The 26301-nt window shown below is 49.1% G+C and overlaps 1 protein-coding gene across 1 annotated transcript; it reads left to right on the forward strand.

Annotated features, from left to right (window-relative positions):
- The first annotated feature begins 7753 nt into the window (after positions 1-7753).
- Positions 7754-13889, forward strand: IHH (indian hedgehog). Its single transcript, XM_003784940.3, has 3 exons — positions 7754-8109; positions 10517-10778; positions 12450-13889. Exons 1-3 carry the CDS (start codon positions 7798-7800, stop codon positions 13106-13108), a joined length of 1233 nt encoding a protein of 410 aa, XP_003784988.1. The 5' UTR covers positions 7754-7797; the 3' UTR covers positions 13109-13889.
- The last annotated feature ends 12412 nt before the right edge of the window (positions 13890-26301 follow it).

Consider the following 26301-nt stretch of genomic DNA (forward strand, 5'->3'; position numbering starts at 1 on the left):
AAAAAAAAAAAAAAAAAACAAACCTACTTTTACTTAACTGTGACGTTGGGTCTGTCTTTACATGTCAATACATAAATCTTTTTAAAGGGTAAATAACTTGCTTTGAGCTGTACATATGTATAAAAAGTTTGAAAAACATCCTTATGATCAGAAAGCTGAAATTCAAGTTCACTTATTCCCTTTCCCTGCTGGCTCTGCATCCTCCCCACAATCTCCTGCTTTATCTTCTCTAGTTACAAGGGTCTCCTTGCTATTTCTCTGACAAAACAAGCCTGTCAAGGCCTTTGCTCTACATGGTCCTGTAGGCCTAGAATGCAATTTCCCTAGGTATCCACATGGTTGAAATCTTCACCTCACTCAAGGTGCTGAGATGGCACCTTCTCCATGAGACCCATACCAACCATTCTACTTACTGGAACCTGCTTTCTGACCTTGCATCCCCCTCCCTCAACAAGCTGGCTGCAACCCCAATTCTTTCACTCTGTTTTACGTGTTTCACTAATAGTTCTTCCTATTACCTTCTGACACACTAGTATTATTACAGATGGTCCCCAATGTATGATAGTTTGACTTAAAATTTTTTAACTTTATAATGATGAGTGATACTCATTAAGTAGAAACAGTATCTCAAGTACCCATTCCGATTTTTCACTTTCAACACTGTATTTGATAAATTACATGAGATATTTAACTCTATATTATAAAACAGCTTTGTGGTAGATGATTTTGCCCAGCCATAGGCTAATGTAAGTGTTCTGAGCATGTTCAAGGAAGGCTAGCTAGCTATGATATTTAGTTGGTTAGGTGTGTTAAATGCGTTTTCATCTTACAATGTGTTTATCAGGACATACGCCCAATGTAAGTCAAGGAGCATCTGTATATTTTACTTTTTATTCTTATTCTTTTTTAAGTTTTTTGGAGGGGGATTCATTGTGGTTACACTGCTATTTTACTTTTTTATGTTTGGGGTTTTTTTAATGTTTTTTTTTAATTGTCTATTTTTTCAACTCCTCCCCACTAGAATAAAGCTCCAAGAGGACAGGGATCCTTTTTTGTTTGCCTGTTTTGTGTTCTCTCAATTCCAAACACCTAGAACAGAGTACGTTCTTAGTAGGTTCTCAAAAAGATTTTATTGTTGTTGTTGAATGAACATATGAAGAAAGATGACTACACATACACCCCTGTGCACATCGTCAGTGTCTTGGGGTGGTTTTAGAAATTTTTGGCTATAAAACAATGCAGTCTTGGTTATTTGGTGCAAGCTGTTGCAGGGTGAGGATGAGGGTTGAGTACCATCTTTTTACCATTTTTTTAGTACCTGACTCTCTGAAGTACCTAGTAATGAGCTTATTGTTTGGGCAAAGGCAACTTGACATCCCCATTTTTCTTTCTTTCTTTCCTTTTTTTTTTTTTTTTTTTTGAGATAGAGTCTCACTTTGTTGCCCTCAGTAGAGTGCTCTGGTGTCACAGCTCACAGCAACCTCAAACTCTTGGGCTTACGCGATTCTCTTGCCTCAGCCTCTCAAGTAGCTGGGACTGCAGGTGCCCACCACAATGCCCAGCTATTTTTAAAGACAGAGTCTTGCTCTGGCTCAGGCTGGCCTCAAACTCATGAGCTCAGATGATCCACTTGCCTCGGCCTCCCAGAGCTCTAGGATTACAGGCGTGAGCCACTGCACCTGGCCAACATCCCCATTTCTAATCAATAAATAGCTCTCAAAGCATTGTTAATTTTGAGTAGCTCTAACTGGATCTCCAGTTGTGTCCTGGACTGATCAGAGTCTCGAAAGACAGGCATGCTTTCATTTCTGCATAGGGGCCAAATTTGGAGTTGCTAACCTCTTCAAAAGATTAACAGCAGAAATCAGAGTGATCCCACTGGTTAAGGAAATGGTCAGTCAAATAAAGTATGAGGTCTTAAAAGCCCAAGAAGAAGGTAAGAACTCTTAAAAGAGGAAAAACAGTTCCCTAGATTTAGAAGAGAAAATGATTGACTTGAACAGAGGTCAACAGCCTAGCTTGCCTGCCCTAGGAGTCACTCACCAAGAAACTGTATTATTATGGGGTCAAACAGGCTTGGATTCCAACTCCAACTCCCTTGCATACAAGCACTGAACTTCAGTTTCCTCAGTGGTAAAATTAAGATAATGGTGAGAGTTTTGAGTGAAGGTTTCATGAAATGGTATTAGGGTTTCCCCCCTTGTCTAGATCATCTGACTTGGCTTTTCATCATTCCTACGGCATCATCTTGCTTGTACAGCTCTCCTTTCCTGAGTATCCTCTTCATTCCTTTCCCTCCTTCATAACTGATTTCATTCAGCAGGTCTAACCCAAGGCTAATTATTTCTTAATTCCATATTCTCCTAGACCAAATTTACTTTTGGCCTATCTAGTTTATAATGCATCATTCTGTAGTCATTTATAAGTGGCATTTGTGATTTACTTTCATGATTTATCTTTAAGATTAAATCTAAATTCCTTGAGGACAACTGCATCTTCTACTTTTCTGTTTGCATTCTCTATCCTTCTGTGCCTATTATACTAGATGCTCCCTAATAGAAAGATGTAGGGCCTCCTAATCACACATGGGGCACACACATGGGAGCATCCTGATCTATTCCCCTGGACAGGTAATAAAAATCGGAGAACTGCTGCTACCCCTAAGTGAACCCAGCAGAGGTTCAAAAGCAAATTATACTAATATTTATACTGTACAGCTTGAATTTTTTAACCATCTCTAACAACTTCTATGAAATAGGTGATATTTTCATTGTATGGATGAGAAAACTGAAGTTCAGAGAAGTCAAGTGATTTGCCTAAGGTCATACCAGTAGAAGGTAGCAAAGACAGTGTTCAGGCATGAGTCTGTCACCTTCAGGGCCACACTGAGTCACTGGAGGACATTCAACTAATTTCATTCCTGAAACTTGTCTGGTTGTGGCTTAGCACCCCTGGATTTAGAGCTGGATTGATCTAGTCAAGTGGCAGGATTAGGAGGAAAAAGACTAGTTGACTATAGAAGAATAGATGTAGGCAGTATGTATGTGTGTGTGAATATATAAGTTATGTATTTATATATTTTTTCACATATACAGGGTGGCCATAAAGTTAGTGTGCAATTTAGTTGCCTATTTTAAATTGCACACAAACTTCATGGACATCCTGTATATATGAATCTAATACTTATCTACTATAAGTATACTATATTTATACTATAGTGTTAAATTAAGATTTACCAAAATTACTTGGTAAATAGACTAATGATAGTCTATTAAACAGATGATTAAATTATCAAGTTCTATGATGTGTTTTTCTGTTTCCAACTTTCACTTTTCTTTTTTTTCTTTTTTTTGAGACAGAGCCTCCTTAACACAACAACTAAGAAGGTGACATGAAGGCTATGTTAACCAGTTTGACGGAAATGTTTCAAATTGTATGTGAAAACACCACACTGTACCTCAGAATTGCATTAATGTACATAGTTACCATTCAATAAAAAAATAAAAAAAAAAAAGAGAGAGAGACAGAGCCTCAAGCTGTCATGCTGGGTAGAGTGCTGTAACATCACAGCTCACAGCAACCTCCAAGTCCTGGGCTTAAGCGATTATCTTGCCTCAGCCTCCCAAGTAGCTGGGATACAGGCGCCCGCCACAATGCCTGGCTATTTTTTGGTTGTAGATGTCATTGTTGTTTGGCGGTCCTGGCCTGGGGTTGAACCTGCCAGCTCTGGTGTATGTGGCTGGTGCTTTAGCCACTTGAGCTACAGGCATGGAGCCAACTTTCACTTTTCTAGAAAAAAAAATTAATCATATTATCCAAAACAACAAATCTTCAAAATAGAGCTGGCCAAGGGGTAGAAGAGGTTTATAAAGGGGAGATAAGGAAGTGATTTTTAGTAACAGGCCCAGGACTCAGGTTTGAAGTGCCCTGATGAGGCTTTGTTGCTGCAGCTTGCTCTTAATGATGGAGTCAAGGGATGTCCCATGCCATTAAGGCCTTCAGAGTGGCACATGATCACTCTCCAGTTTTACTGCTGGCAAAGCCTAGAATGACTAGAAAAAAAAAAAAATCCATGCTTCATTTGATGGGTCTAAGGAACTGGCCTGCATGTTCTCAACAAAGGTAGCCAATAAATGACCAAGGCACATGGGACCTTTAAAGCTTGCATTAAAAGCTTTCAGTCACTGCTGTAGAAACTATGCTGTTTCCAATCTCCACCCTCCTCTGGCCCTTCCTCCGTAGAAGGATGTTGGACTGGTGCTGATCTAATTTTGAGATTCAGATCTTGGAGCCCCATTGTGCCCTGAGAAAAGAGATAGTTTTAGAGTAAAAAAGCTCTGGTTTCAAATATTCGCTGTGGAACTGGCTATAGCCACTGTAGGCAAATTACTTCTAGAGGTTGGAGTTAGAGATTTGTACAATGAGAATAATAATTGCAGGGTTACCGTGAAGCTTTTACAATAGATTTTCTCTGTGTAAAGCACCTGGCACACAGAAAAGACTTGATACATGCTAGCTTCCATCTGCCTCTTCCGGTGCACACTTTGATCACTGCTCCAAAGTTATCCTGGCAAAAGAGGGTCTAGTCTTGGTGAAGCTAAATCTCAGCCAACAAGGTGGTGCTCTGCAGAGGCACACCTGATGAAAAGCTACAGCAGCCCTTGTAGCGTATGTACTTCCTGTTTCACACGGATCAGGTCTTTACCAGATTTGTATCCATTAGGAAAAGAGTCACAGTTTACTAGAGGAGAAATGAGGGGATGTAATGGCAAAACTAATAAAATGGCTATATATTTTATAAACTAGAACTTCTCAGAGAACTTAAGGAAATTGTCTTCCGCTTGGAGACTATTTACTTATTTTTGAGACAGAGTCTCAAGCTGTCACCTTGGGTAGTACCGTGGCATCATAGCTCACAGCAACCTCCAACTCAGACTCAAGCGATCCTTTTGCCTCAGTTTTTCTATTTTTAGTAGAGATGGGGTCTCCCTTTTGCTCAGGCTGGTCTCAAACTTGTGAACTCAAGCTATCCACCCACCTTGGCCTCCTAGAGTGCTAGGATTACAGGCATGAGCCACCTGCCCAGCCTCACTTGGAGACAATTTAACGGCTCTTCAAGACCATTTATGTGGGGTAATACGTGGGATAATAGCCCTAATCACCTGCTAAAGCCAGAAAATGAGGAAAGGGGTTGAATTTGTGTTAGAGAGGGAGAGAGAAAGATTGAATTGCAGGCAAAACTTCTCTAGAAGATTAGCATGAAATATTGGGATAGGTAACCTCAGTAGCCTATGGAATTTTCTGGTTTGGAGCTCTGTAGAAACAGAGCTGGGAGTGGTACTGACCCAGCCTCAGAAATCTGAGGTAGGAGGAACATGAGGGAAAGAGGATGGAGAATATTGCAGGGATAGTTTGTGAGCCCAGGAAAATAAAAGTTAAAACACTTAGAAAGCTTTCAAGAAAAAGAAGTAGGCTAGGCGCAGTGGCTAACACCTGTAATCCTAGCACTCTGGGAGGCCGAGGTGGGTGGATCCCTTGAGCTCATAAGTTTGAGACCAGTCTGAGCAAGAGCAGGACCCCCCCCATCTCTACTAAAGATAGAAAAAACTGAGGCAAGAAGATCACTTGAGCCCAAGAGTTGGAGGTTGCTGTGAACTATGTTGCCACAGCAATCTACCCAGGGTACTCTGCCACAGTACTTGTGCCCAGCTTGCGACTCCATCTCAAAAAAAAAAGAAGCAACAATCTATGACTAAGAAACATAATCTGAATGCTAATGTAAGAAAGAACATGGGGAAGGTGGGGAAGAAGAGTGAGAAAAGGGGAGGAAAGTTGCAAGTGCCACTCCAGCCCTGGTGGAGCCATCCTAAATTTCCTTCTGTGGGCCTCAGTTTCCTTTTCTGTAATACCAAGTGCTTTAATTAAACACTCTCTGAGTCTCTTCCAATCCTGAATTTGTGGGCACAAAACTGATCCTGAGAGAGTATAAGTAAATTTGTGAAAAGCTCCCTCAGCCACAAACACAGGGCGTGCTGATGGATGAATCCTGCATACAGAGAGGGGCTAATGAGTTTGAATCACTGCTTCTTGACCATGGCCAACTTGCTTATCTTCTCTGAACTTGTAGAGAAGTTGTAAAATGTGTAAAATTTTATACATATGTAAAATGCGAGCAGTAGTATAATAGCTCATTTGGCTATTGAGTTTAGATAATGTAAGTAGATAAATCTAATAGTTCACATGTATCAGATATATAACCAATAAAATGGTACATACTGTATTAACGTTATTGGAATAATGAGAATTTTTAAGGCTTTTTATTTCTCATCCTTTTATTTCTACCTTTACTGAGCTTGTACAATATATTGCAACCAAATCATATAGTTTGGTATTATGGTGGTAATGTTTTCTGTTTTTAACACACTGGCCTTTCCTTGTTTTGGCAGCATGGATCCCAATTTATTCAGTTTTCCTGAATATCATGTTAAAATACATAACTGATGTTCACGTCTCTAATTACCTTTACATATTCTCTGCCCTTTTAAATTTGTAATGTAGATCCTAGAGAGCTTTGAATCATTTGGGCATTTTTCTCAAGCTCCGGGTACTGAGATCTCTGCTTCCCCTCTTTACCAGGACCAGAGGGCTTCCTCTATGTTCTGTAGGTGCCACCATTTCAGCTGCTCTTCTCTGCATCTTGGCCTATCCCTTTGCAACTTCATGCTGTTTGTTTTAACAGCCTTTCCAATTTGAAACCCCTGTTTGACTCTGCAAAAGGCAGCACTCCTCACCCCCAGTTTCACACCCACCAGGCCCAGGCCATGGGATGTGCCCTGGAATGGTATGGAATCCAGCTCCACAGAGCTGAGAGGGCGCAGTTGCCTGGGCTAGGGTCCGGCGCCAGGTTATGAGCGGCCTCCTGCCTTTTGGGTTTGCTTCCCCGCAGGGGACACCGTAGGCGGCTGTGCGGTCCGGCCACTACCCCCCGCCCCTCGCGTCCGGCCGCGCCGTGGGTTGCGGTCTCCGTGGGGGTGGCAGCTCCCGCCTGGCGGGGCACCCCAGAGCCGCGAGGAGCCGGTAGGCGAGACCAGGGCGGGGTGGGGCGCGTCCGGGCGGGGAGGGCAAACTCAGGCAGTGCAGGGGGCGCAGAGGGCAGCGGGCGGACGCGCTGCCGCTGAGCGAGCGGGACGAGGGCTGGCTAGTGCCGGGGCCGCCCGCCCGAGGGGGAGGAGGCTGTGCTGCCCTTGCTGCAGGTTTGCTGTCAAGCGCACAGGAGGCAGGGACATGGGTAGGGTGCGGTCTGAGCGGGGCCCGAGCCCGGATCTCTTCCATTTCCCCTTTCACTCGGCCCCGGGCTGCGCCGCAGACGGCAGCAGCTCCCGCTCCGCCCGAGCCGCCTGACCGCTCGGCCGGGGTGCTAACCGCGGGGCCCTGCAGCCCGCCGGCCCGGCCAGCCCAGCCCAGCCCGGCGGCCCGCAGCCCCGCCGCCCGCCGCCCCCCGCCGCCGCCGCGTTGCCAAAACAAACGGGCCGGCCTATTTATTGGCGGCCGGCGGGCCCGGCAGCTCAGAGTCGAGGCGCCGAGGGGGACAGCGCGCCGCCACCAGCCAGGGCCCCCGGCCCCCGCCCCGCACCTGAGTCCCGCCGGCCCTGCGCCGCGCCGCGCCGCCCATGGCGCCCCCGCCTGGAGCCCCCAAGAGCCACCCGGACGCCTAAGCTCCTGCGGCGCTCCCGTCGACCCGCCTACCCATCAGCCCACCAGGCGCCCTTGCCCGCCGCTCTCCCGGGCTTCCTGGCCATGTCTCCCGCCCGGCTCCGGCCCCGACTGCGGTTCTGCCTGCTCCTGCTGCTGCTGGTGGTGCCGGCGGCACGAGGCTGCGGGCCGGGCCGGGTGGTGGGCAGCCGCCGGCGTCCGCCGCGCAAACTCGTGCCGCTCGCCTACAAGCAGTTCAGCCCCAACGTGCCGGAGAAGACCCTGGGCGCCAGCGGGCGCTACGAAGGCAAGATCGCGCGCAGCTCGGAGCGCTTCAAGGAACTCACCCCCAACTACAATCCTGACATCATCTTCAAGGACGAGGAGAACACAGGCGCCGACCGCCTCATGACCCAGGTGAGCGCGATCTGCCCTCCCAGCGCGCTGCGGCCGAAGCACTGCCACCTGTCCGGCCCTACCCGTCCCTCCCGCCCCCCCAGCATCTTCTCTGGACTACCTGGGCACGCCCTCTGGCACCTGCCCCTCTCGCCAAGCCCGGCTGCCTCTTGCCCAAGATGGGCCGGCCAAGGGTCCCGGCGAGGGTGTCGGCATTCCCAAGCCCCCGGGTTACTGAGAGAAGAGCTTCCCGCTGCCAAGCCCTACATCCCAGCAGGTTGGCGACGGCTCCTCTGCCCCAGAGTGCTGGCAGCTAAGCCCAGACCCGGCCCCCGGAGGTACCTCGACCTGGCTGCCTCCCCTGCCTCCGGGACCCACGCAGTCCCTCCTGGCCTAACCTGCACAACTGCGCCCTTTTCATTTTGAAGCCATTCTGCACCCCTGAGGCGAAGAAGTTTTGGGTGCCGATGGCCCCCATCGCCTTTTCTCCCTGCTGAGCTCTGGGTTCGATGTTCTACCCCCTCCTGGAGCAGTGTCCCGGTTGGGTCTGGATTAAGGAACAGCGAGGAAGAGTTGAGCAGGGAGGCGGAGGTGGGAAAGGGAACCCGCTGAGCGAGCCCACACGTCTGTCCCGAGAACCGAGTGGCGCGGCTGTGGTTAAAGGGTGGAGAACTAGGGCCTTCGGGCTCCGGGACTGAACTTAGGGGATCCCTGGGCTTGCTGCGGGGACAGGAAGGAGTGGAAGAGAAGGGGTAAGATGCCCGAGGGAGGCAAGGAGCAGAGCTAAAGCTTAGTATCTGCAGGCTCGGAGCAGGACTCGCGCGCTCCGCCCAAGGCAAGGGCGCAAACTTCCCTGCAGCCGGGTCCGCCTGAGGAGAAACCCATGCCCGCTTCCAGTGGGGTCTCCTAAGGCTTCCCCCGCAAGCAGGGAGTAGGCTCTCTAGGTACATGAGGAAAAGCAGCTAGACCACGGCCCTCAGCATGCGCCCTGGCGCCGGGGCTGGCCGGCCGGTGTCGGGCCGAAGGTTGGCTGGTGGCCGGGCCGGGCCGGGCGCCGAGGAATGCAGATAAGGATCCGGGCCACGGGCTGGGCAATCATTGACAGCGCACGCCCGGGCTCTGGACTCGAAGAGGGGGGCGGTGAGGGAGAAAGGGGCGGGGAGCCGGCCTGCGGGGCGGACTTAGGAGGGGGCTAGAAGCCTGACGGCAAGGGCCAGGAAGGAGCAGGCGGAGTTCCCTCCCTGCGCAGTGAGCGCCCCCAGCCATGCAGCGTGCTGGGGAGGATCGGCCTGGCCTTGCGTTGTAGCGGCTCTTGGCTCCTGGGAGGCCGAGTCCAAGGGTCTGTGGGGCCCGGGTTCTGCAGCGTGGGGGTGGGTTGAGAGATGGGCTGCCCACACTTGGAGGCGCCTCCTACTTCAAAGTCAAGGACTGGTGGTAGGGCCCTTCCCCTGCACTACAAGGCCCCAGGCCCTGCGCCCCCTTGCCCCATCGGCTGCGTGGTCCCTTAGGCGCTCAGGACCCAGGCGTACGGGGAAGGTGGGAACGATGAATGGCTCCTTCCGTCCTTCCCCCAGGGCGCGACTCTACGTGAGGAGGATCATGGAGCTGGCTCTCTGAGAGCAGAAGCTCAGTTTCTCCCATCCCTTCCGGGACAGGAGTGGCCCACTGGCGCAGAGGTGCTGAGGGCTCTGAAATTTTCAACTCAGTGTGCGCACCACGTGTTGCCTCCCATCGGGAGGGCTCAGGCACTAGCCAACTAACTTCTGGTTCCTGGGCAGCCTAATCTAGGGTGCGGATGTCTGTTCGGGGCGGTTTGGGATCCTAAGGTTTCAGTAGAAACGCTCTGTGTCACTGGAGGGATCTCGGCAGACTTGGGATTCCCCTCCAACACACCCCTCCACCCGACGCTGCTAGGGCGCTCTGCACCTGCCGCGCCTCCAGAGCCAGCAGTCCCCAGACCTCAGCCCTGAGGCTGCGGTGACACCTACTGGGCACCTCAGAGCTTGCACGCCTAGCAGGCTAGCCTCAGGCAGTTAGCTCCCCTACCATCTCCTCCCTCTTCGCTTTGGCAAGACTGAGGGACCGGGAGCTCAAAAGTCAGAGCTCTATCTGTGCAAGTACTGATACCCTGAGCTGGGAAGAGAGACCATAGGATGGAAGGGGATCCTCTACCTTTACCAGAAGGGTGCCCCCTAGGGTGTCTCGATGCACCCTCCAGATTTGTGGCGCCACCGTGCGGTCCCCATTCTTGGAAGCAGTTAGACGCTAGAACAGGAGGAAGCATGTTAAGGGCCTTCTGTTCCTAAGAGAAAGGGACAGAACACCCGGCCCGGCTTTCCCACTCCACTGGGTGCGGTTGGAGAGTTCGCAGGTAGGCTGCGCCTGTACCTGCACCGGAACCTTAATTTCATGCATATTCCTCTCGCAGCGTTGCAAGGACCGCCTGAATTCTCTGGCCATCTCAGTGATGAATCAGTGGCCCGGCGTGAAGCTCCGGGTGACCGAGGGTTGGGATGAAGACGGCCATCACTCAGAAGAGTCCCTACACTATGAGGGCCGTGCAGTAGACATCACCACATCGGACCGTGACCGCAATAAGTATGGACTGCTGGCACGCTTGGCAGTGGAGGCCGGCTTCGACTGGGTGTATTATGAGTCGAAGGCCCACGTGCATTGCTCCGTCAAGTCCGGTGAGCCGCCAGGGGACTGGGCCCGGGGCCGGGGCCGCAGGGCGTGGGCAGGCAGCGTGGTGCCGGCTGGGGCTGAGAAGGTGAAGAGGCCCGCCCAGGGATGGAGGCAGGGACCCCAGGGAAGAGGACGTCAGCGGCGCTCCCCACAGCTACTTGTGACTGCCTGCTCATCCCACGCATGCTCAGTAGTGTCATGGGGAAGCCTAGCGAGATAGGTCCTGTCCTAGCACAGCTGGGTGCTGACCTGGCAGTGCACAGGAGGTGCAAGACAGAGCAAACTGGACAGATGGAGGAAGCCAGGCTGACAGACATGCATCCCCACCCAGCCTGGTGCAGAACAAGGAGAGTGGTGGGGGCCAGGGGCCAGGGTGTGCCCAGATACCAGCATGCCTGACCAGGAGTTCAGAGGTTCAAAACCTACCACTCAGCTGCAGGTCAGGCCTCCTGGGGCGCAGGCGTCCCCATCCTTTCCCCCCAGAGCCCTCGAGCTGGACATTTTGGGTCAAAGCCAGCCGTGAGAGCCAGAATAAAAAAAAGAAAAAGTGGACTCAATAAAGTGGATTTACCCAGATTGGCCGCCTTGTTGATCACAAATGGCAGGCACTGGGGCCTCGCCCCTTCCTCAAGTCTTGTCAGTGTCCCTGTCACCTACACTGAACCTGGTCATGGGTGCTTCAAATGTTTCCTGTGGGTCCCAGCCTGGCCCTCCTGGCTGCAGGCTCAGTCCTCCACACTGGTACCGTGTAGTAGTCCCATGCACAGACCCAGCACACTGAGCCCAAGCCCGAATTTTTATATTCCTGATCTTAGCTGGGCTCCCTGGATGATCCAACCCTGATCCAAAGCCACACCCTGGCCCCTCCACTCAGCATGTCCCTCACCAGCATGTCTACCTTGAGTCCCATCCACCCTGCACCTGTGAACACCGACTCAGGGCCAGGTTCCAGGGTGGCCACTTCCATTCCTTAGTCCTGACCTCCAAACACTGTTTCCCATCCTCCCTGCTGATGCCACTGTGTCCCTGCACAAGGACCCAGCACTCAAACTGAAGATGATAAGTGTCCTCCCCCAGATGCACCCTTGACCTGAGTGCTCACACTGAGGCTGCCCCAGAGGTCTGTATTTGCCCCATGGGTTGGCCCTCCTCTCAAGTCTATGGATTCAAAGAGTCAGCTCTGGTGCAGAACTTGGGGTATCAGACTGAGAGGACCATGTTTTAGGAGCCTCTAAGCAAGGGGTGAGAAATACAGGACCTCTAGACCCAGAGGAGCTAAGCGGCTTCCCCTGTCCATGAGGCTGCAGCTTTTCTGTTGTCATATCACAGCCAACCACAGCCTGACTTTTTCATAGCACTGTCAGGATGTGAACAAATGAGGGGCATCACCTATGCCTTGGGAGAGCTCCTTTTCTTCTACCCCCTGGGTCTTAAAACCCCAGTGTGCTGCTGTTATTGGCATAGGATTAGGCAGCAGAGAAGGGGGCAGGAGCTCATGCTGGACTTGGGATGGCTTCAAGCCTGCACAGGAGGTGGAAGCCAGGCTGGGTTATGGGGATGGGGACCTCTCTGGGAGCAAGAAGTTCTCTGCCTGGGTGGGCTGGCCAGGGGAGCAGGCTGTGGTGGGAAGGCTGAACTCCGCAATAGTAACATCTTCGTGTCCCTTCTTCCTACAGAGCACTCGGCTGCAGCCAAGACAGGTGGTTGCTTCCCTGCTGGAGCCCAGGTGCGCCTGGAGAGTGGGGCCCGTGTGGCCTTGTCAGCCTTGCAGCTGGGAGACCGGGTGCTGGCCATGGGGGAGGACGGGAACCCCACCTTCAGTGATGTGCTCATTTTCCTGGACCGTGAGCCCAACAAGCTGAGGGCCTTCCAGGTCATCGAGACCCGGGACCCCCCACGCCGCCTGACACTCACGCCTGCCCACCTGCTCTTTACAGCTGACAACCACACAGAGCCAGCGGCCCACTTCCGGGCAACATTTGCCAGCCATGTGCAGCCTGGCCAGTATGTGCTGGTGGCCGGGGTACCAGGCCTACAGCCTGCCCGAGTAGCAGCTGTCTCCACACATGTAGCCCTTGGAGCCTATGCCCCACTCACAAGGCATGGGACCCTGGTGGTAGAGGATGTGGTGGCTTCCTGCTTCGCAGCTGTGGCTGACCACCACCTGGCTCAATTGGCCTTCTGGCCCCTGCGACTCTTTCACAGCTTGGCATGGGGCAGCTGGCCCCTAGGAGAGGGTGTGCACTGGTACCCCCAGCTGCTCTACCGCCTGGGGCATCTCTTACTTGAAGAGGGCAGCTTCCACCCACTGGGCATGTCTGGGACAGGGAGCTGAAAGGATCCCACCACTGCCCTTCCAGAACTGCCATACTGGGTCCAGAGACCTGCCAGCCAGGAAAGTGCTGGCCCTGCAAGGGACCTGAGCTGTGGGCACTGGTCCCTGCCATCTCCTCCACCCTGGAGACACACCATTGAGATTTGACTGGGCAATGCCAGCGTCCCTCACCCCCATCTTGGTGTAGTGATAGAACTGCAGGCTGAGCTGGTGAGGGGGTAGTGATCTATCTATCCTTCTATCCTAAAGACCTTGAGGCTGGCATGGAGGCTTCCAATCCAGCCAGCTCTCACTATAATTTTTCACACCCTGCCTCCCCTGATGGAGAGGGCCTATTCCATCTGTCTTAGGCCCCATTAGGTGGGCTTGCACCTCAGATGATGCTGCTAGATTCCCTGGGAGCCAGCAGGGAGCTGGCTGGACTCAATGATGCCCAGAACCAAGAAGGCTACAGAGGTGGGGCAGCCATCCTGGCCCTCATGAAGTATTACCTTCCTCCCTGGCCACACTCCTCAATATGCATCCAGAGACTGTTGCTGTCAGCAGGCAAGAGTTCTGTGTTCCAGCTAATGTGACCATAAGGCCTGAGACTGGGTGTCCTTGCCACCACTGCCCAGGCTAAGCTCCCTTTTCTGCTGAACCTTGACCCCCACCTCCTCCTCCGGTCAGTCTCCCCCACCTTATTTATTGGCGCGGAGGGGGAAGCCCCATGGGAAAATTTGGGAGATGTTTTGGTCTTTTCTTCCTTTTGTAATAAAAATTATTTAAGTTGTTAGATCCATAGAGTCTAGGATGCTGAGTGGGGCAATACACAGATAGTTTAGAGCCACGGATTTGTGTGTCTAGGGGTTTGCTCCCCTCCTCAGTGAAGCCTGGCTCACCTTGCTCTGAGGACCAAACCTTCAGTGCTTCCACCATCTCTGCAGGCCATTTCTCATCCAGAAACACTGCAAATTCCCCACAGACAGCTGTGCTCTGCCCTGGGTAGGGCCTTTCCATCCTGACCCCAAAGTCACTCTAAACACGGCAGGACCAGAGAGAGAACTAAAGGTACTAATCCATGGTCCCTTTCTTTACCTATAACCATCTCAGTGTGCTCCTGGGCCTGGTTCCAATTCTTTGCTGTTGGTTATGGACAGCAATATGAAAAGGCCCCATAGAATTCATGTTTGTCTTATGGCCTATTCTGACTTCTTGGACTGGTTAGAGATCCCTAACCTAACCGTTCTCAAACCCCAGAATCACCCAAGCAGCTACTTAAAGATGATTCCTGGCCCCATTTCTGGGATTCTGCTTTAAAAGATCCAGCAAAGCCTAGGAACTTATTTTTACAAACACACTAAACATAGCAAATGGACCATGGACCTCACTTTGAGAAACACTGCTTAGTCTAGAGAAGATCTGGTTTATTGCCAAGACAGGATGACCCTCTTCTCCACTTTCTTTCAATCCCTCTGTCCAAGGCAAGTTTGTCCCTACTCACTAAGGATCAGCTGAGGGTCTAGATCCAGTGGCACAATTGTTCAATTTTCAGGAATTTTGTGAGCCAGTTAAAATAGGCATCGTGGCTATGGACACTGTGGAAATTGGCAAGTGCTGCAAATCAGGGCTTCCCCCACCTTGAAGTGTGTCCATTGCTAAAGCACACCACTGCCCAGGTCCTGTTTTCTCACCTAGACTATTGTGTTGGGAGTGTCAGGGATGACTGCTCAGACTCTAACCATACCCACCCATCTCTGTGGAAGAAAGCTCCTGGGAAAGCTTTTGTACTCTGGGATCTGTGGCATCTGGAGAACTAGGCCCCACAGGTTATAATGACAATTGCTTTGTTTAATGAAGACTAGCCATTGCTAGCATTATTCTGTATCTGTACACTTAGCAGCCCATTTAATTCTGGCAATAACCCTATGCAGTGTATACTATAAGGTCACCATTTTCCAATTACAACACGGAAGCCCAAGGAAATTAAATAACTTGCCCAAGATTAGACAGCAAGTGACAGAAGTAGGATTCTAATCCTTGTAGACTGGCTCTTGGACCCGTTCTTTTACTACACAGCTTTTCCTTTGAGGAAATTGGGTCTTTTCTAGAAAGTCTTGCTCAGTACTTCAGGTCTGGAAATAAGCTTTGCCAGCACCTCTGGAGTGTACCCACCTCTCTGCAGCAGACTCTCACTGACCAGGCCCACGGGGAAAATGACCATGAATTCATTTACAGTGAGAAATATAAGGTCAAGGTAAATATGCTCTTGTCCATTCATTTATATTTTCTCTCCCTGTACACATTCTACCTGGGAAATCTGATTATAGTGACAGCTGTTGGTAAGTGTGGGTGCATAGAGTGGATGACTCTCCAAGTCTTAGAGGAAATGAGGGGAGAGAGAGGCTGACTATCCTATTGAACTTGGGTACACTGGGTCCAGCAGACACAGAGCCATTTGGTGACTCCAGACCTTTCTTTTCCAGATGGGCCTTCTCAGGGAACATGTTTATTCTTTAGATAAATTTAAAAAAAGAAGAGACTCAGTAAAAAATTTTGTCCCAATTCAGGCCCTCAAAAGTCCAACCTTAGGGTAGGAATGGGGCCCTACAGCTTTTCTGGGGACCTGGGCCTAGATCTAAAGAGACAAGGGAATGAGTAGATAGGGTGTCCTGATTGTCACCTTTCACTTCTGCAGCATGCTGTCCCCAATCCCTCCCATGCTCTGTGTTCTGCCAAGACCCAGGTGATTGAGGATTGCCTGTCTCTCCACTTGTGCCCAGGCTCAGCCTTCCAGGGCTGCTGTATCCACAGTTGTGATCTTTACTCACAGCAGATGTTTACTGGACAGCCTGTGTCAGGCACTGTGCCTGATGGGTGCCTGCCCTGGGTGAACTCCTATGGAAGAAGGGAGAATAGTGGGAAATAGGGTTGTCCACACCATGCATGAAGTGCTATGACTGACGTCCTGGAAGGGGCTATGGAAACACCAGGGAACAGCTGGTAAATAGGAAAGTTCCTGAAAGTGAGGATGCTACAACTGGGCAAGAAGGAAAGGGCCCAAATCAACTTTAGGGTTTTAAGCAGGAGATCCAGATCCCTCACTCCTCAGTATCCTTGACCTTGGCCTTTCTTTGGCCTTTGTGGCTGCACCTGTAAAGGTGATGTAGAGGGCTTTCTCGTTAGATATCCTCTGTCTTTGTTACCAGGGTTCAAGTGACCTCTATGCTCTTGTTCTCTCTGTCTGTTCCTCCTCAACCTTGGAAGTGCATTGGGAAGAATCTTGTAGTAGTCTCCAATAGCCTAGTCCTAAAGGTAAAGGGCCTATGCCTAAATCCACAGGTTCCCTGGGGAGACCTAGAGATAATGAGACCAGAGTGGATAGTGAACTTGTCTACACCAACTGCCTTCAACACAAGGGATCACTGTACCTTGGCTTCTCTACTTGGCTGTGCTGGGGCCTTGCCATGGGTCCCCTGTCCCCAGCTTGACCTTGCAGCCGCTCATTCTTGTTTGGAAAGCTCCAATTAGTGCAGAGCATGGTTCTTTGAAAGCCCTGTGGGCCTGCATGCAGCCCTCAACACATGGGCCTCGGGACTCTGTCTATGCCTTGTTGGAAAGGGCTTTAGGAATCAGGCCTGCTACTAGCACCATGGCCCCTATATGGCAACTGGAAATAGGCACCCTCCATTGAAAAACAGCACACAGCTACCCCTTGGAGACAACCAACTAGGCAACTCTTTTGGTCTGTAGCTGGAGGAGGAAGTCCATTTAGGTGACAGCCTAGCACAGGGTGCACACTGGGGCATGCAGCACATGTGATTTCAGCCACCCTGGCCTGCCCAACCTGGAGCCCTTATGCAGTGTACAACTTATACAGTCTCAAACTCAGGTCCTGATGGGTCTGAGCTTTTCTGCTAGGCTCAGCCAATTCTGCTGGGGATGAAGATTCACAGCACGCTCCATACAGTGCAATATCAGAGGGAGGGCATGGCCTTCATCCAGGGGCTGGGGCTGGATGCTACATGCCTGAAGACTTCCCGGAGGTGGCTCCTGGGGCATGAGTGACTTGGACAGGGTAAGTAGATGGATTATCAGGAGCAGGTGCCCAGAGGGGAAGTTCAGGGCATCCTTAGGACTGGGAGCCAGTGTACTTGGGTCTAGAAGTATAGTCAGGAAGGGAGACTACAAAATGGGAAGTGGGGAGAAGTGCTGTACCCCATGGTGACCTAGGGGAAAGTGTCCCTGTAGGAAGTGCCCCAAGAAGCAGACTCTAGCAATGGAGGCCTTTGGGTGACAGCACAGGCCCAGCTTTCTACCTGGGAGGGTGCCCCATCTCGGGAGACCTCTCTGATAGGGTTAGCAGCAGCAGCTCTGCAACCAGTGCCCTCTGACCCCTGGGCAGCTACATCTTCTGGGGCTCAGCCCCAGACCCACATGCCACCCTGGATCTTGTTCTTAAAGCCTCTTTGTTTCATGGGGCCCAGCTGTGGCCAGCCGGATCTGATAAGGCACAGTTGGATAGATAACAGCCCCACCCTGCCTGTCCCCTCCCTGAGTCACACCTGGCTGCCTGCCTCCCACATTGCATTCACCCCACCCCACCTCAAGGGCGCAGACATAGGGGCCATCTCACTCAGGTGTGGCCAGAGTGTGACCTCTGGGCTGGCCCTTCCGGCAGCCCATTTAAGAACTCTCTCATCTGCATGGTGAAAGATAGGGGAATTATTATCCCTATTTCAGAGAGAAATAAACTAAGCCTTTTTCTCTTGAAAGAGGGAAGATATCTTGCCACAGTCATTTCTACCACAATCAGGAGCACCTACTACAGGCAAAGTGTACTATTTACATTATTTTTTTCATCCTAACAGTCTATGAAGTGAGGCTGTTCCTAATTCCTACTCTGCAGAGGAAGAACCAGAGGCCCAAAGAGGTGAAGCCATTTTCTTAAAATCACACTTAACAGAGTCTAGACTGGAATCCAGGCCCCTGCAGCCACAGACCAAGGGAAGTGGGGACTGATGAGTCACTGTCCCAGAGGAATGAGAGGAAGACACTCCTAGCCTAGAAGATAGGATGGGACTGAGAGTGGCCACAACCCTGTCAGAGGATGTGGTCCTGGAGGAATAATATTCTAGGTACTGAGGAGACCCAGGATAGAGTGTAGGGATGATTAAAATATGTCCGCTAATTCTTTGATACTGGTCCTAAGGAGAGGCAGGGTCTATCTAGCTCTGGTTCTAAATCTGGTCTGAGGCAAGATCAGAAAAGGCCATGCAGTCTCTGCCTGTTTCCATCCTGAGACTGTAGAGTCCATGCACTCAGCCTATAGATAGGTGTTCTGGCCCATGACCTAGCCAAGCTCCCAGCTGACAGCCAGCATCAACTGTCAGCCATGAAGTGCACTTTCTTGAATATCCAGCCTACTCAAGCCTTTGGATGGCTGCAGCCCTGGCTAACATCTGAATGCAACTGTATAAGAGACCCCAAGCTAGAATTTGCCTGATCAAGCCCTTTCTGAATTCCAACCCACAAAACCATATACAAAATAAAATGGTTATTTTAACCCCAACATTTTGGGGTAACTCCTTACATGGCAATAGTAACCAAACAAAGGGTGAAGAGGGAATGGGACTGATGAGGGCATCTCCTAAGGCTTTCAGAGGACTTTAACACAATCTGACACAGAGGCTTTAAAAAAGGGAACCCGTGTGAGCCTGGAGGAGGGGTTGTGGCCCATCATCATCTGCAGGGGGAGTGTGAGGATACTTGGAAATGGAATAAACTTGGGGTGGATGGAGACAAAAAGGAGGTTTGGATGAGCACATCTCTCCATACACAATCAATTGGAAAAATGCTGCATGTCTGCCCTTCTGGCAGGACCTCTCTTGATGGCAACTCTCCCAGGAGTAAAGAGCCTTGCAGTGGTTCAGGGAGGAGGGAAGTTCATGGATAAGGGCTTGTGGGCAGCAAGGAGTTATACATGGCCAAGTGGAAAGAAATGCTATTGGAGATTTCTAAAACCTAAATGTTAAATATTGAAGACAGTGGTCAAAGGCTGGAGCCAGATCTGGGAAAGCGGTTGGATACTGAAACAGAAAAAGGACATTAACAAACAAATTTGTGAAACCTAAAGTCTGTACTTTTATTAATTGTGTTCGACATACAAGGTTAGCTTCTTAGTATTGATAGAGGGTCTATAGTCATATAAGACATTAACCTGAGGGGAAGCTGGGAAGAGTGTTTATGAGAACTCCTGGTACTATTTTTGTAACTCCTCTGTACATCTAAAACAAACTCAAAAATTCTTAAATGTGGATATACCTCACAGGGACAGAATCTCATGGACCGGTCAAAGGTGAGCTTCCTTACCATACCTGAATCCAAGCCAACTCCTAATTCCCACACCCAAAGGAGGCCTCCTGTACTGAGCCAGTGGTCATGTGATGACACCTTCACTTGAGAGAGGGTTCTAGTCAGAAATTAATTAGTGTTCTTCATTTATTCAGAATCTGCAATGAGCCAAGCACTGAGCTAAGTTCTTTAGAAGTTTACCTCCCAACCTTTGAGGTAGCTGACAAAATTTTCCCTGTTTATAGATGAGGGCACTGAGTTGTCTAAAAGTGAAAGAATAAGACCGTATAGCTATGTAGCTAGAGGTTGCATTCGAATCCAGTCTGCTTGGCTCCAGAGCTCCTTTCTAGCCAGTCCACTATACTGTCTCCTCAAGGATGGCCTCATTCAGTTTAGACCTTGGGGTTTCTGGTCTGGGGAGGGAGGGGGAAGAGGAGATAGAAGGATGGAGGACGGAGGAGGGGGATGGCCTCAGCTGGGCTGGTCCACTGGAGCTGTCCATGGTGCTAGCCACAGAGCTGGCAGGAGACAGTATGGGTGAAGACAGCAGGGTAAGCTGCCACAGAGAAGAAGCATTGGTCACACAACAACGAAATGAGCAGCTGGATATGCTGACAAGTCCTCCCCCAGTAAGGAATCAAGAGGGAGAGTTGAAATAAATAACTGTATACACTAACAGGTAGTGTAGGGAGTTTTGCTCAGGTATGACTTGCAACCAGCACAGTATAGCTATGCTGGTTGTTTATATCTGGAAATACTTTGGTGCCAGTTGGTACACTGTCACTGACTGAGCCCCACCCCGGTTGCTCTCCTGGTCATCTCTCTGTATGACCCAGGCTTTCCCATGATCCTAGCACAATGTGGGCTTCTGAGGAACCTGCTCTGGCTCTAAGGCCAGCTGGTATTTATTCTCATAGGCCAACGCCCACACTTTACCAATTATTAAGTACTGCGAATACTACCCTTGTTTGTTCCCATTTTATAGATGATGATATTGAGGATTAGTGAGGTTTACCAATTCACCTGACATTGCTCAGCTATTAGAAACTGAGACTAGAGCTTGAACTTGAGTCTTCTGAAATCAAATTTTATGTCCTTTTCCCTCCATCTCTCTACTGTTGGCCTGTGCATCTTTCTACCCTGCAGTGAGGACAATATATATAGAGAGAAAGTTATGTAGGAGGCCTAGGTTTGCTTAGGAGAGTTAGAAAACCCCAGGTGTTTCCAGACAGAATGGAAGTCTTTCCTTTGAATTCTCTTGCCATTTGGTAGTCTGTACCCAACCTCTGCCTGTTTTGTGCCCTGGAGATGTCATCAGTTTCTTGAAAGCCTCCCACCCCAGTAGCTGCAGGGGACCACGGGACTCTAATACAGAGTGTACCCACCACCTGCCCTTTGTTCCAACCCTGAATTCCCATAGTGGCTCTCCTGGCTGCAACCTTCTTTTATTCTTCATCCCTCAATCTGGACTGAGAAAGACTCACCCTACTCATTTCTGAGGTCAGAAGCTTCTACGGGAGGCACCTTCTCAGTTTCTTCCCACAAGTACATCTTGGATGCAGACTTGATTTCAGAGCCAACACTCGAAACAGAGTCAGCATCTCAGGGTGAAGGAAGGGGGGAGAAGTCTTTCTAAGTGCTGGAGCCAGGTTGACTTACTGCCAGACAGCAAAGAACCATGGTGTTTCCTTTTGTCTTTATCTACCACAGAGCAGCAAGGCAGTATCCTTCTTGGAGAGACAAGGGAGGAGGATATAGACGGACAAAAACTTCCCACTTCTCTAGCACGTAGCAGAGAAGGCAGATGCTGGTAGGAGGGGAAGGTTCATGGAGGGTTGAGTGGATTATTAACAGGGACCTCCCATCTAGTGTGCAAGTGTGTAACTTTGTTGATTGCCTATCATGTGTCAAGTACTTTACACATACTTATCACTCAGTCTTCACACCTGCCCTTTGAAAATATCCTCAAGTAACAGATGAAGGAAACTGAAGTTCAGAGAGGTCATACGACTTGCCCAAGGTCACACAGTAATGGTCAAGATTAATCCCAGGTCTGTCTGATTTCACAACTGAAAGTCTTCTCTATTCCATGGTGGGGTGGGGGTGGGATGACAGCAGGTGAGTATGGGGGCATGGGAAGATACCTGGAAAAGATATTTTTGTGTGTGCTGAAGTCCCAATAACTGGGTGCGATTTATCTTTATTATCCCCCACCCCTAGCTTCCAGACCAGGAGTACCTGAGGCTGTCTCCCATTCATCTATCCTTCCTCCTTTCTTCCCTAACCTGATCCTCATCAATTTCTTGTATAATCACCCATCCTTGTTCATAGCCTTGAACCAAATAACATACCCAATGTGGTCCTTTTTGATTACCAGGATCCAGTAGCCATTATGTTCCAAAGGCACTGGGATCCTGGAAAGGGAGATTTCAAAGCAAACCTGGCTTCTTCTTCCCCCTCCTCTGGGTCAACCTCTTGTATTTCCATGTGTTTGCCTCCCTGGGCAAAGTCCAGCAGGCAGGTCTCTCCCTGCAAGCTTGCAACATTCACCAAGGTCACTAGCCGGCAGAGCTTAGGAGGCAGCTAGAATCCCACAGAAGCAGAGCCCAAAGAGGCCCTGCTAAGAGGAGGAATCATCTCTTTTCATTGTCCCAAACCCAGGATTCACCAAGGTTTGAGCAGCAAGACTCATCAGTGATGTGTAACTCCTAGCATGAACTTCCCTTCTCCTAGGGGTTTTCTCACCAGGATTCCCAAGACCAAACCCTGAGCCCAGAGTCACTGCTCCCTATTGCTTTTTAGCCTAAGAATGGCCAAGTCCCTTTGCTTGTCCCTAAGGTGCAGCTGAGTCATGCTGATCATTAAAAAAAAAAACTTGGAGGAAAACAAAAAGGAAATCATTATAGAAACTACAAACAGCATAGAGTCAGTATGTCCAAAGTGCAGGCTTCAGATTCTTAGAATCCTGTTAAAACCAGTGAAAAGCTCACTGAGTTCCACATGCTTCAATTCCAAGAAAACTCTAGGCCTAATCGTGCTGGTATAATATACCAGCCCCTGGGCCTGCCCCTTCCCTCCAGTCCTTCCGTCCTCTAGCCATGTGATCTCCAAGGACAACTCAGGTCACTTTGTCATCTCAGTCTACCTTTCACTGTTCACACGTCAACTCCAGCTCTCCTAAAATGACAGTTTATTTTCTGGGTTTACCCCTAGATTCACTAAGCTCTCTCCTCTGACCACCTCCCTCCTCCCATCTGTAAAGAAACCTGTTCACTGTCCTAGCCAGTGAAACATCCTTAATTGTCCATGAGTGAACTTTGAGACTTTCATCTTCAACTACCTAAGGAGTCTTCACAAAATGCGACTCTTACCCCACAGCACGTACAATGAACAAACGGGTCTCCAAAACTCCACATTATGTATAATAATTCCATCTTCATACATTAACCTTCAGTTCCCTTCAAAAGAATTGTTTTTCTTGGCGCTAGGTAGGAAGAAATGCTGGGAGAATACGCCAAGGACACATTCTCTCCCTCCAGCAAGACAATCCATTTGCAAAACAATATGCAAATAAGAAATAATTGCTGGCTGCTTTTAAGTTAACAATTGTAATCACAGGTAACGAGTTTCCGACCTTACGTCACCAGTGCCTGGTAGGCAAAGAACAGGAATGACATCCATTCCGGTGCCAAGTCCACCGAGTAGCTTCCTGTGAATTTGGCTGTCAACTAAAGCTGCTGGGAAGTTACAATAACTAGGGAACTATATATACCATATCGTGACTAGAGAAGCACGCAGTTAGTACTGATAGAGAAATTCGGAGAATTAAAACTGAATACAGGGAGCAAACCTGGTCAGCACATTCGCTTTTTATGATTCTTGACTCATTCGGACTGCCGTCGTTGCCGTGGGATACCAGAAGACGCCGTGCCCTGCGCGTCCTGTATCTATGGAAACGACAATATGGCGACGGTGTGCGTTCTGAGCGTTGGTCCCAGGATCCTGGGGAGCCGCGCAAGTGGCCCAGGAAGGTATGTGTCCCGGGGGACCCGCTTCTCCGGGAAGTAGTGGCCGGGGGGGTTTCCTCCAAGCCCTTCAGAGAGCCTCGTGGGACTGAGACTTGGGCGAGATCAGTCAAACTAAGGATCCCAAGGAGAAAGGAAGCAACTTAAGCATATTTTGTCCCCCTTCTTTTTACCTATTTTTTCCTCCTTCCACTCTTCACAACGATCTTTTTTTTCCCACTCGTCAGTCGTCTTGGGAGTTTTTAGGTCGGAATAAAGGAAGCTGATGATACATATTTTTTAAAAGTACTTGAGGTTAGAAAATCCCCAGCCAAACTGCAACAAAAATAGCCAGGTGTGGCGGGCGCCTGTAGTCCCAGCTACTTGGGAGGCTGAGGCAAGAGAATTACCTAAGCCCAAGAGCTAGAGGTTGCTGTGAGCTGTGGTGCAACAGCACTCTGCTGAGGGCGACAAAATGAGACTCTGTCTCTTAAAAAAAAAAGAACTGTTTGTCAAGTCTTAGGTGCTTGCGAGAGTTCTTTCCTAGTACAGGGATCAGCCCTTGGTGATGCACGTTTTTGACCAGGCTATCATTTGGTCATTAAATTTGTTTATAATATCCTTTGCCATTAAAAAAAAAAAAGAAAATCCTATTTAAAACAAAACAAAAAACCTCACTTGCCCTGTCTCTTAACAATGATTGCAGATGTGTGAGTCTTTTGGAAGAGTAACGCAGGCTGGTATGTAAATTTTGGTTGTTAATTACAATAACATAGGTATGTTTAGAGCTTTTTCCAATCCTCTATTTCATTCAAGCTTCACATCAGCTTTGTGAAGTAGTCAGGACAACTCTCATTTTACAGGTGAGGAGACTTGAGGTTCGGGGAGATAGAAAAACTAGCCTCTCTGGACAGTCTGAGGAGATGCTGGCACCCAGTTTCCTTTGCATAAGACCAGCGCTCAATCCCTTAAGCCCTTTTGGCCTGGCTGGAGAAGTTTTCTACCCATTATCTCTTGTCTCTTCTCATACTCTGTGAGATAGTTTCATGTGTGGAGTGGAGAATTTTTCAGACCTCCGAGGCAGGAGCTGTGTAGGGAATCCCTTGAGGTCAGAGACATTACTGAGTCAGGGTTGGACTGCAAGGCCTTCCAGTGGCAGATAAGTAAGGAGCTCTCCTGCTTGTCTCCCCAGCTTGCATTTTTCTGATTTCATCTGAATGTCTGTTGCACAATTGAAGGTAGGAACTTTGCCTGTCTTATCTGGTGCCTAGAATAGTACTTGATACATATTAGATATTCAGTATGTGCTTTTTTAAAGAATGAATGAATGTATGTATAAATGAATGAATGAATCTAAATAGTTCCAGAGGGTTTGGAGACATTGGGAAAGTCTTTGATGCAATTGTATAAATTCCTACAGTATGACTATAAAATTGCTTACTAAATTTGAATATGTTGGCTCGGCACCCATGGCTCAGTGGTTAGGGCTCCGGCCATATACACCAAGGATAGCAGGTTTGAACCCAGCCCAGGCCTGCTAAACAACAATGACAAGTATAAGAAGAAGAACAACAACAAAAATAGCCAGGTGTTGTGGCGGGCACCTGTAGTCCCAGCTACTTGGGAGGCTCAGGCAAGAGAATTGCTTAAGCCCAAGAGTTTGAGGTTGCTGTGAGCTCGGACACCATAGCACTCTAGTGAGGGTGACATACTGAGACTGTGTCTCAAAAAAAAAAATCTGAATATCTTATAATAAGGACCTGAACTATAAACTTAAAAAAAGAAAATTTTAGTCCAAATAAAAGACAAGTCACATGTAATCATAAACTATTGTATGGATTATAATACCTATAAAGACCTTACAACACTGCCTCACATAAATCCTCAGTAAATGCTGGTAGAAGTTAGTATTTTTTTTTTTTTTGAGCCAGAGTCTTGCTTTGTCACCCTGGGTAGAGTGCCTTGGTGTCACAGCTCACAGCAACCTCAAACTCTTGGGCTCAAGCAATTCTCTTGCCTCAGCTTCCCAAGTCGCTGGGACTCCAGGTTCCTGCCACAACATCAACTATTTTTTTTTTTTTTGAGATAGGGTCTTGCTCTTGCTCAGGCTAGTCTTGAACTCCTGAGCTCAGGCAATCTACCTACCTCAGCCTCCCAGAGTGCCAGTATTACAGGTCTGAGCCCCTGCACCCAGCCCTGGAAGTTACTATTTTTGAGATTGTTACTTTTTTTTTTTTTAGACAGAGTTTCACTATTATCACCCTCAGTAGAGTGCTGTCCTCGGTAGAGTGCCATGATGTCCCAGATCACAGCAACCTCAAACTCTTGGGCTCAAGTGATTCTCTTGCCTCAGCCTCCCAAGTAGCTGGGACTACAGGTGCCTGCCACAACACCCAGCTATTTTTTGTTGCAACTATGATTGTTGTTTAGCAGGCTCAGGGCCAGGTTTGAACCCACAAAATGCGGTGTATGCAGCTGGTGCCATAACCACTGTGCTACGGGCCCTGAGCCTATTTTGAGGTTATTATATTCCAAGAAGTGGGGAAGGGTACTGAATAGCCTGAAAGTATACATATGTTCAATAACATATTAGAATGATGCTGTCCAATGCAATAGCCACTAGCATATGTGGCTATTAATCACTTGAAATATAGGTAGTCCAAAGTGAGATGTGCTATTAAGTGTGAAATGCACACAGAATTTGAAAGACTTAGTACAAAAAAGGTAAAATAATTTATTAATAATATGCATATTAAATTATAGCATTTTTGGTATAATTTCACCTATCTTTTTTTTTTTTTTTTTTTGAGACAGAGCCTCAAGCTGTCCCCCTGGGTAGAGTGCCGTGGCATTACA

This window comes from Otolemur garnettii, unplaced genomic scaffold, assembly GCF_000181295.1.
Source record: "Otolemur garnettii isolate 467f Iridium unplaced genomic scaffold, OtoGar3 scaffold00013, whole genome shotgun sequence".
In the NCBI taxonomy this organism is placed as follows: domain Eukaryota; kingdom Metazoa; phylum Chordata; class Mammalia; order Primates; family Galagidae; genus Otolemur; species Otolemur garnettii.

What these genes read in the sequence shown, in the direction of transcription:
- IHH (XM_003784940.3), top strand. Translation starts at nt 7,798, where the DNA reads ATGTCTCCCGCCCGGCTCCGGCCCCGACTGCGGTTCTGCCTGCTCCTG. An exon ending in CCGACCGCCTCATGACCCAG is followed by an intron (nt 8,110 to 10,516) that starts GTGAGCGCGATC and finishes TTCCTCTCGCAG; the next exon opens with CGTTGCAAGGACCGCCTGAA. An exon ending in GCATTGCTCCGTCAAGTCCG is followed by an intron (nt 10,779 to 12,449) that starts GTGAGCCGCCAG and finishes TTCTTCCTACAG; the next exon opens with AGCACTCGGCTGCAGCCAAG.